The sequence below is a fragment of the Oncorhynchus gorbuscha genome, unplaced genomic scaffold, assembly GCF_021184085.1.
Source record: "Oncorhynchus gorbuscha isolate QuinsamMale2020 ecotype Even-year unplaced genomic scaffold, OgorEven_v1.0 Un_scaffold_5023, whole genome shotgun sequence".
In the NCBI taxonomy this organism is placed as follows: domain Eukaryota; kingdom Metazoa; phylum Chordata; class Actinopteri; order Salmoniformes; family Salmonidae; genus Oncorhynchus; species Oncorhynchus gorbuscha.
The window spans coordinates 1-11,477 of NW_025748916.1; the positions used below are offsets into that span (position 1 = coordinate 1).

The window sequence follows — 11,477 nt, forward strand, 5'->3', positions numbered from 1 at the left end:
AGGGAATAGGGTGGCATAGGGCTCTGGTCTAAAGTAGTGCACTATATAGGGAATAGGGTGGCATAGGGCTCTGGTCTAAAGTAGTGCACTATATAGGGAATAGGGTTCCATAGGGCTCTGGTCTAAAGTAGTGCACTATATAGGGAATAGGGTGTCATAGGGCTCTGGTCTAAAGTAGTGCACTATATAGGGAATAGGGTTCCATAGGGCTCTGGTCTAAAGTAGTGCACTATATAGGGAATAGGGTGTCATAGGGCTCTGGTCTAAAGTAGTGCACTATATAGGGAATAGGGTGGCATAGGGCTCTGGTCTAAAGTAGTGCACTATATAGGGAATAGGGTTCCATAGGGCTCTGGTCTAAAGTAGTGCACTATATAGGGAATAGGGTTCCATAGGGCTCTGGTCTATAGTAGTGCACTATATAGGGAATAGGGTTCCATAGGGCTCTGGTCTATAGTAGTGCACTATATAGGGAATAGGGTGCCATTTATTGTGATAGAGGTGTTTAAACCTTGTGGAACAAACAGATTGTGGCTCTTGTGGTTCCCCATCAGAACTAACAAAGGAGGGGGGGTAGAGGGCAAAGTGGGATTTAGGTAGAAATGGGGAGGGAGGGTTGAGTTACTTAGTACTGTGTGTATGTGAGACCTCAGCGGGCCCCCGGGCCCCCCATGACGTAGTCCATCACTGTCAAGATGCATCATCACATATGACATTTACTCTGCTGGTCACCCTCCAGCACCAACAACCTCTGCCCCATAGACAGAGTCACCGCCTTAATCTAGAGAGGGGGAAAGAGGGGAGGAAGATGAGAGGAGAGAAGGGAGGGAAGAGGGGAAGAGAGGAAGGAGGAAGGGACAGAGGAGTGGGAGGAGGAAAAGAGTAGAGAAGGGAGGGAGGGGGACAGAGGAGGAGGAGAGAGAGATGGGGATAGAGAACAGAGGGAGAGAGGGAGGGAAGGAGAGGATGAGGTCGTTAAATTTACAAGGTGGAAAACCCAAACATGGTCTCTCTGCCTCTCAGACAGAATACATTAAGAAACAAGTGTCTGACCAGGTCAGAGTTCAGCTGGCGTCGAGTCTAACGAGTTTGTTCGCATTAAAAAACCTTCGCTTGAAAAAGCGGCAATAGTACTTTGTCCATTTTGAGTCGGCGTAGTCGGTATACACTTCTTCAAAATATAATTAATCCAAGATCTTGTAACTCGAAAAAAAATATTTTAAAAAATCGGCCATTAATTGACATTTTTGCTGAAGAGATCTTAGGTGACAATTTGACATCGAACTAAGACGACTGGTGAAGTATTTTGCTATGAAAGAGTTCAACGAGAGAACTTGTTTTCATGCAAAGACTTGATTGAAGAATCCCCAATGTTGACCAAATCACTGACAAAGGGGCGTCGGTTTCAGACCTTCATTATGCTTCAGAAAAAAAAAGTGTGTGCCGGAACAGCAGATAAAACCCCGGGGCCAGAGCCCGTAGCCCCCCGGGGCCAGAGCCCGTAGCCCCCCGGGGCCAGAGCCCGTAGCCCCCCGGGGCCAGAGCCCAAAACGTCATCATAATATATGCACAAGCGCTGACGAACTGTTTCAGCTGGGAAGCATGCGGACACCTTAAGTCAGACCCCGCCCCCAAAACAAACACACAGAAAGAAATAAACAGACATTCTATTGTTCCTGCTGGTACAGTATCGAGGAGTGTCTGACTGCCGTTCCTGAGCAACACCACCATCTAGTGTGCGTTTTTCTCCAAGACAAACACAGGTACTAAGCAGACAAAGAACAAGCCTGAGAACCAGTGTGCCATCAAGCCAACTCCTCTATCAACCTCGTGTCTACGATTGGCTTGTCAATAACCTCGTCTCCATCCTATAAGCCTGGGATCTATAGGACTGACGTACTGAGTAAAGTACTTGTCATTTCATTTTTTGGCGAATCACACGACTGCGAGGCACGGGGAAGGTTAGGAGGAAGTTGCTGTGGGAGACGATTGGTTCGTAGATTAAGCTGATTGGCCTTCTGGTTAATGTCCCGGGTCTCTCTCTATTGGCTAATGAAGACCCAGTTTGGCATGTGTCTCCACCAGACCAGATGTCCACCAGACAACATGTCCTCATCAATGGGCTCTGAAGGTTCACTTCAATATAAATGTATGGCATGAAATTACTTTAGTAAAGAGGTGTGGTTTAATGTGGGTGGGTGTTTTAGGAGGCGTGGTTTAATGTGGGTGGGTGTTTTAGGAGGCGTGGTTTAATGTGGGTGGGTGTTTTAGGAGGCGTGGTTTAATGTGGGTGGGTGTTTTAGGAGGCGTGGTTTAATGTGTGTGGGTAGTGGGAGGCGTGGTTTGATGTGTGTGGGTGTTGGGAGGCGTGGTTTGATGTGTGTGGGTGTTGGGAGGCGTGGTTTAATGTGTGTGGGTGTTGGGAGGCGTGGTTTAATGTGGGTGGGTGTTGGGAGGCGTGGTTTAATGTGGGTGGGTGTTGGGAGCGTGGTTTAATGTGGGTGGGTGTTGGGAGCGTGGTTTAATGTGGGTGGGTGTTGGGAGGCGTGGTTTAATGTGGGTGGGTGTTGGGAGGCGTGGTTTAATGTGGGTGTGTCTTAACCAATCCACTCCCACAAGATCATTGCAAGTAATACCTTCTTCAAACACACGTGACAGAGCCCTGATCAACAGTAGTGAACTAACGGGAAGCTTCACAGTCCAGAGGGTTACCTCATCCAGTTGTCGCTCTACAGCCTGTCTGTACTCCAGAGTGACCGGCTGCTGCTTGGGGCTCACTGCTGCCACCTGCTGACTGGAAGACCCCAGGACATAGCTGCACGGACCGCAGAATGATTTTACATCAATATAAATTACTTTTTAAAGCCAACAGAATAGACAAACTATCATCTCGTAAATCAATCTAAAAAATATTTTAGTGGGGCTGTTACTACTGGCAACATGATTTGTCATCATGAGTGTCAGAGATGCTGTGTGAGAGAGTCCAGACCACACTAAGATAAATATTTCCACACAGATCTACAAAGAATATGAACAAGAAAAACATTGATAACCTCCCATTTCTGTTAGTTGAAATACAAATCACAGCAGCAAGATGCCATGAAAACAGGACAACAGGTGCTGCATAAACATTGTGAAAATCACCAATATTTAACAGTCAATGTTTAAATTCCCCCACGATAAGTACTACAACTATATCAGTCACTGGTTTAAGTCCTGCTCAGACAGCCTGCCCCCCCCCCCGGCTCACCTCTCTATGGCAGTCACATTGAGGCAGAACAGAGACCTGATGTGGTCCAGTTTCCTGGGTGTAGAGATGTAGACCATGCCAAGCAGAGAGCTGCAGCCACGACAGGTCAGGTGGACTTTCAGGCTGTAACAGGGGGACACGACAGGTCAGGGGGAATATCACACGACAGGTCAGGGGGGGGATATCACACGACAGGTCAGGGGGGGAATATCACACGACAGGTCAGGGGAAGGGGGGGAATATCACACGACAGGTCGGGGGGAATATCACACGACAGGGGGGGAATATCACACGACAGGGGGGAATATCACACGACAGGGGGGAATATCACACGACAGGGGGGAATATCACACGACAGGGGGAATATCACACGACAGGGGGGAATATCACACGACAGGTCGGGGGGGAATATCACGACAGGTCGGGGGGAATATCACACGACAGGTCGGGGGGAATATCACACGACAGGTCAAGGGGAATATCACACGACAGGTCGGGGGGATATCACACGACAGGTCAGGGGGAATATCACACGACAGGTCAGGGGGAATATCACACGACAGGGGGAATATCACACGACAGGTCAGGGGGGATATCACACGACAGGGGGAATATCACACGACAGGTCAGGGGGGATATCACACGACAGGTCAGGGGGATATCACACGACAGGGGGAATATCACACGACAGGGGGCATATCACACGACAGGGGGCATATCACACGACAGGTCAGGGGGAATATCACACGACAGGTCAGGGGAATATCACACGACAGGTCAGGGGAATATCACACGACAGGTCAGGGGAATATCACACGACAGGTCAGGGGGATATCACACGACAGGTCAGGGGGGATATCACACGACAGGTCAGGGGGATATCACACGACAGGTCAGGGGGATATCACACGACAGGTCAGGGGGGATATCACACGACAGGTCAGGGGGAATATCACACGACAGGTGGGGGGGGGAATATCACACGACAGGTCAGGGGGGAATATCACGCGACAGGGGGGATATCACACGACAGGTCGGGGGGATATCACACGACAGGTCGGGGGGGGGGATATCACACGACAGGTCAGGGGGGGGGTGGGGGGGAGTATCAGACAACAGCTCAGGTCGGGGGGTGTATCACACAGATGACCAAATTACACAATATTTTACTTCTGGGTTAATATTAGATTCAATTTAATAAGAACATTCTGTCTATGATGAAGGTAAACATTGAGGAATTTGGCAGAGGTTATTAGCAGCTAGCTAGACAATACGGCTAACAGACATACGGCTAACAGACATACGGCTAACAGACATACGGCTAACAGACATACGGCTAACAGACATACGGCTAACAGACATACGGCTAACAGACATACGGCTAACAGACATACGGCTAACAGACATACGGCTAACAGACATACGGCTAACAGACATACGCTCTGACTTACCAGCCTAGATCCTTCTTACAGGTACCAGAGAAGTGAGTTTCTTTGCCAACCAAAACATTGTCACTGACACCTGCAATATAAAAAGAGGGAATTGTTCAGTCTCTTTGGGAAATTGGGAGAACAATATCTAATTAGGAAATCAATCTGTCTTGTCCTTAGACAATAGCCTGATCCAAGATGTGTTTGTGGTCTTGCCAATTCCATCAAGTACCCCTCGCGGTGGCACATGGAACAGGGTGGCACATGGAACAGGGTGGCACATGGAACAGGGTGGCACATGGAACAGGGTGGCACATGAAACAGGGTGGCACATGAAACAGGGTGGCACATGAAACAGGGTGGCACATGAAACAGGGTGGCACATGGAACAGTATCACTGTAAAAACTTTATATAAATGATTAAAACTGAAATAACCCTAACCCTAACCCTAACCCCAAAACGGAGTCGAACTTCACGTGCGAGATTATAGTGTCAATTCACATACAGGGGTCACCAACTAGATTAACTAACCCACTGCATAGGGCAGGGGTAACCAACTAGATTAACTAACCCACTGCATAGGGCAGGGGTAACCAACTAGATTAACTAACCCCCCCCCCCCCCCCCCGAGTAGGACAGGCATCACCAACTAGATTAACTAACCCCCCCCCTGAGTAGGTAGAACAGGCATTGATTACACCCACTGCATTAGTGTATTGATCATTCAGAGCTAATAATGGCTAATTGCACAGTAGTTTCAGAGACCTGCAATAGAACTAATAATATAATATAAGCCATTTAGCAGACTAAGATGGTAATGTGTGTGTAAACTCTACATAGTAGTGTACTGTGGGTGTTACTGAGCAGGCTGATACCTATGGATTTTACACATGAAATGGGTTAGGGCTGTACGGTTCATAAACACTGCCTTCGGAAAGGACTCAGACCTCTTGACTTTTCCCACATTTTGTTTCGGTTAAAGCCTTGTACCAACATGTGAATAAATAGGTTTCTCTTCAATCTACACACAATACCCAATAATGACAAAGCAAAAACAGGTTTAGAATTTTGTTAATTTATTAAAATATCACAAGTATTGACACCCTTTACTTAGTACTTTGGCAGTGACTACGTGAAGTATTCTTGGGTATGACGCAACAAGCTTGGCACACCTTTATTTGGGGAGTTTCTCCCATTCTTCTCTGCAGATCCTCTGTCAGGTTGGATGGGGAGAGTCGCAGCACTGCTATTTTCAGGATCAGCGGGGAGGAGATGTTGTTGCCTACCCTCACCACCTGGGGGCGGCCCGTCAGGAAGTCCAGTACCCAGGTGCACAGGGCGGCAGAGGGAACACAGGACAGCAGAGGGAGAGGGAGAGAGGGAACACCCCCCTATCCACATTGATGGAACAGTAGTGGAGAGGGTAGCTAGTTTTAAGTTCCTCGGCATACACATCACAGACAAACTGAATTGGTCCACTCACACTGACAGCGTCGTGAAGAAGGCGCAGAAGCGCCTATTCAACCTCAGGAGGCTGAAGAAATTCGGCTTGTCACCAAAAGCACTCACAAACTTCTACAGATGCACAATCGAGAGCATCCTGGCGGGCTGTATCACCGCCTGGTACGGCAACTGCTCCGCCCTCAACCGTAAGGCTTTCCAGAGGGTAGTGAGGACTGCACAACGCATCACCGGGGGCAAACTACCTGCCCTCCAGGACACCTACACCACCCGTTGTTACAGGAAGGCCATAAAGATCATCAAGGACATCAACCACCCGAACCACTGCCTGTTCACCCCGCTATCATCCAGAAGGCGAGGTCAGTACAGGTGCATCAAAGCTGGGACCGAGAGACTGAAAAACAGCTTCTATCTCAAGGCCATCAGACTGTTAAACAGCCACCACTAACATTGAGTGGCTGCTGCCAACACACTGTCATTGACACTGACCCAACTCCAGCCATTTTAATAATGGGAATTGATGGGAAATGATGTAAATATATCACTAGCCACTTTAAACAATGCTACCTTATATAATGTTACTTACCCTACATTATTCATCTCATATGCATACGTATATACTGTACTCTATATCATCGACTGCATCCTTATGTAACACATGTATCACTAGCCACTTTAACTATGCCACTTTGTCTACACACTCATCTCATATGTATATACTGTACTCGATACCATCTACTGCATCTTGCCTATGCTGCTCTGTACCATCACTCATTCATATATCCTTATGTACATGTTCCTTATCCCCTTACACTGTGTATAAGACAGTAGTTTTGGAATTGTTAGTTAGATTACTTGTTGGTTATCACTGCATTGTCGGAACTAGAAGCACAAGCATTTCGCTACACTCGTATTTAACATCTGCTAACCATGTGTATGTGACAAATAAAATTTGATTTGATTTTGATTCAGGTCTATCCAGAGATGTTTGATCAGGTTCAAGTCCGGGCTCTGGCTGGGCCACTCAAGGACCACAGGTGGCCTCCAATCAAGTTGTAGAAATCCCCAAAAAAGGTCAGACACAATCCTGTCTCGGAGCTCTACGGACAATTCCTTCAACCTCATGGCTTGGTTTTTGCTCTGACATGCACTGTCAACTGTGGGACCTTATATAGACAGGTGTGTTCCTTTCCATACCATGTCCAAACAACTGAATTTACCACAGGTGGACTCCAAGTTATAGAAACATCAAGGATGATCAGTGGAAACTGGATGCACCTGAGCTCAATTTCGAGTCTCACAGCAAAGGGTCTGAATACTTATGTTGTTTATTTGTAATACATTTGCAAACATTTCCAAAAACTTGTTTTCGCTTTGTCCTTAGATTTTGAAGGAAACAGCTAATTCCACCGTTGTGGCTGCTTTCATATGGGTAGAAGGAGGAGGACGGACAAAAATTTGACACGGTCAATTAATCCTGAAAATGTAAACAACTTTGAAAGTTCCTATAAGTGCAGTCACAAAAACCATCAAGCGCTATGATGAAACTGGCTCTCATGAAGACCACCACAGGAAAGACCCAGAGTTACTTCTGCTGCAGAGGATGGGTTCATTAGAGTTACCAGCCTCAGAAATTGCAGCCCAAATAAATGCTTCAGAGTTCAAGTAACAGACACATCTCAACATCGGACAATGTTCCTCCTGCGGCAGCAGCGAATGAGGATTCTTAATAAATACATTTTGTACCTGGAAGTTAGACAGCCCTTCTGAAGGCATTATGTAGAACAAACCGCACTGATTCTAACGAATGTTAGTTCTATTCATGCTATTTCTAATCTGCAAAGTCTTTAAGGAGACCAGAAGAAATTCACATGTGTGTGTTACAGATGTGTCATTGAAAGCAAGTCTAAGAGGCGGTAGATCTGTTCTGCACTATTTCTATGCTTCCCGCGATTAACATATTTTACTTTGGTTTTGTACACCCGTTTCAAAACAGCTGAAAGTACATTATTTTGGACGAATGGAAAATATATTTCACAGTAGTTAAGGTACAAATGATCCTCTACACACTATCCTTGTTCATTTTGTCACAGAAATGAAATTAGGCCAATTTTTTATAAATTGTAGTAACCAGGAAATGTCGGACGGAGCGCTGTCTGCATTTTGCATCTTTAATGACCTCTGCATCGTTGGGAAAGGACTCCCACTGTAAAGTTAAACACTTCACGGTCAAGTCTACATCTGTTGTATTCGGCGCAGATGACAAATACAATTTGAACCTCGTTTCGCCATCTGGGAAAAACCGGGCGGGGGGGGGACTTCTCAATAACATTGTTCAGTGTCAAAACAGACACGAACAAAATGAGTAATGCATTGTAATTCTGACACAAACCAAGGTTATCACACTATCCAGATCTACAATGTAGTCCGCCAGCAACTTACGGTTCAGCAGTATTTGATTTTTTTCGTCCTCACTCCCAGCCCAAGACAACGAGTCACCGACGGGCAACTTGCAACTCCCGCAGAAAAAGACGACCGGTGGGTCGCTATCGTCGTCTTCTACGAACTTCCCTTGTTTAGAGTTGTCCTTAATGATGGTCGAGTCAGCATAAACTCCATCGTTGCCGGTGACTTCATATGTCACGTTTGAATCTTTGCAAAGTGCTCTTCTCCCAGACATGTTTATTTTATTTTTTTCGAACTTGGGCGGGTTTGGCGACAGACGATACAGGAAATACGTCATACCTAAAAAAAAGAAAAGCGGAAGTTTCATGTCATCATTTTTTTTATTAAAAAAAATATATATTATTATTTATTTGTTTTAATTATAATTTATTTTTATTATGAACACAACAAATACAAAACTCCTCAGAAATATACAAACAAGAGTACATAAACCTAACAGACGGGGGTATTACATATCGAGATTCATTTTCAATTTCAAATACTTTTATTTTATTTATTTCACCTTTATTTAACCAGGTAGGCAAGTTGAGAACAAGTTCTCATTTACAATTGCGACCTGGCCAAGATAAAGCAAAGCAGTTCGACAGATACAACGACACAGAGTTACACATGGAGTAAAACAAACATACAGTCAATAATACAGTATAAACAAGTCTATATACAATGTGAGCAAATGAGGTGAGAAGGGAGGTAAAGGCAAAAAAGGCCATGGTGGCAAAGTAAATACAATATAGCAAGTAAAACACTGGAATGGTAGTTTTGCAATGGAAGAATGTGCAATGTAGAAATAAAAATAATGGGGTGCAAAGGAGCAAAATAAATAAATGAATTAAATACAGTTGGGAAAGAGGTAGTTGTTTGGGCTAAATTATAGGTGGACTATGTACAGGTGCAGTAATCTGTGAGCTGCTCTGACAGTTGGTGCTTAAAGCTAGTGAGGGAGATAAGTGTTTCCAGTTTCAGAGATTGTTGTAGTTCGTTCCAGTCATTGGCAGCAGAGAACTGGAAGGAGAGGCGGCCAAAGAAAGAATTGGTTTTGGGGGTGACTAGAGAGATATACCTGCTGGAGCGTGTGCTACAGGTGGGAGATGCTATGGTGACCAGCGAGCTGAGATAAGGGGGGACTTTACCTAGCAGGGTCTTGTAGATGACATGGAGCCAGTGGGTTTGGCGACGAGTATGAAGCGAGGGCCAGCCAACGAGAGCGTACAGGTCGCAATGGTGGGTAGTATATGGGGCTTTGGTGACAAAACGGATTGCACTGTGATAGACTGCATCCAATTTGTTGAGTAGGGTATTGGAGGCTATTTTGTAAATGACATCGCCAAAGTCGAGGATTGGTAGGATGGTCAGTTTTACAAGGGTATGTTTGGCAGCATGAGTGAAGGATGCTTTGTTGCGAAATAGGAAGCCAATTCTAGATTTAACTTTGAATTGGAGATGTTTGATATGGGTCTGGAAGGTGGTGCATATTGCTTTGTTGTTTTTACATTTACTGAAGAATTGAAATATTATTTTGAAATCAATCTTAAATAATGTGAAAAGGGGTTTGTTCTCTGCCCACTTCATTTTATGGACAAAGAATCTTCCAGGAAAGATAAACAAATGAACAATGGAAGTTCAATCAGGGTCATTTGGTTCAAAATAAAACACATCTTTCAAATTAACATTAATAGTCGTTTCTTTGAAAAGAAAATTCAAAATCCCAAATCTTCTGACATAAGAGCAGTCCCTAAATAAATGGTCAAGAGTCTCTGGGTCACAACCACAAAATACACATTTGTTATCAACAGCTAATTACAATCTGTGTATGATAAAGGTCTTTACAGGGTAGATTCTATGAATGAGTTTTTATGATACTTCTGTCACCTTATTAGATATACAATATTTACCAGACAACAACGAAACGTTGTTCCAGTTACCTTGTCCCAGGGCTGTATTCCAGTACATTTTAGCAGAGGGAATAGTAACATATTGAAATAGTTTCATTATATAAACATGTTATAGTTTAAAATGTCAATTTCTTCTAGTTGTATTGAGGCTACAAAATCCTCAACAGTTGCACTTGGAGTATTGTTATATTCTCCTAAGAGAGGAATAGCACCTAATATTCGGAGATAAACCTGATACATGTGATCTTTCAAGAAAATGGTGGTGTCGTCGGCCAATTGTGAACATTTGATCTCTTTGTGTTGTATCTGAATACCCCTAAAACTATCCTTATTTATATGAAGTGCCATAACTTGTGTGACCAATAAAAATAAGAAAGGAGAAATAATACAAATAAAACTATCCTTGTTTTTTATTTCGTTCTACTGATGACCTTCCCTTTAAATGCACCTCTTTAAACTGCTACCCCTGCAGAGTGGTGATTCTTACTACTGATGACCTTCCCTTTAAATGCACCTCTTTAAACTGCTACCCCTGCAGAGTGGTGATTCTTACTACTGATGACCTTCCCTTTAAATGCACCTCTTAAAACTGCTACCCCTGCAGAGTGGTGATTCTTACTACTGATGACCTTCCCTTTAAATGCACCTCTTTAAACTGCTACACCTGCAGAGTGGTGATTCTTACTACTGATGACCTTCCCTTTAAATGCACCTCTTAAAACTGCTACCCCTGCAGAGTGGTGATTCTTACTACTGATGACCTTCCCTTTAAATGCACCTCTTTAAACTGCTACACCTGCAGAGTGGGGAGTCTTACTACTGATGACCTTCCCTTTAAATGCACCTCTTAAAACTGCTACACCTGCAGAGTGGTGAGTCTCACTACTGATGACCTCCCCTTTAATCCCATTTAAATGCACCTCTTAAAACTGCTACCCCTGCAGAGTGGTGATTCTTACTACTGATGACCTTCCCTT

The 11,477-nt window shown here is 44.6% G+C and overlaps 1 protein-coding gene across 1 annotated transcript; it reads right to left on the reverse strand.

Moving 5' to 3' along the window:
• Window positions 1–365: 365 nt before the first annotated feature.
• LOC124028917 (protein Mis18-alpha-like) lies at window positions 366–8,861 on the reverse strand. The gene is made up of 5 exons (XM_046340817.1): window positions 8,585–8,861; window positions 4,702–4,771; window positions 3,251–3,373; window positions 2,713–2,815; window positions 366–781 (listed from the first exon to the last, which is right to left on the reverse strand). The coding sequence occupies exons 1-5, from the start codon at window positions 8,820–8,822 to the stop codon at window positions 704–706; spliced, it is 612 nt and encodes a 203-aa protein (XP_046196773.1). The 5' UTR covers window positions 8,823–8,861; the 3' UTR covers window positions 366–703.
• Between the last annotated feature and the right edge of the window lie 2,616 nt (window positions 8,862–11,477).

Bases quoted from the DNA above. Each gene is read 5' to 3' on its own strand.
- LOC124028917 (XM_046340817.1), bottom strand. From the start codon at position 8,822: ATGTCTGGGAGAAGAGCACTTTGCAAAGATTCAAACGTGACATATGAA. The intron at 3,374-4,701 runs GTAAGTCAGAGC...CCCCTGTTACAG, and splicing joins TGTAAGAAGGATCTAGGCTG to CCTGAAAGTCCACCTGACCT. The intron at 782-2,712 runs GTAACCCTCTGG...CCCCCTCTCTAG, and splicing joins TAGAGCGACAACTGGATGAG to ATTAAGGCGGTGACTCTGTC.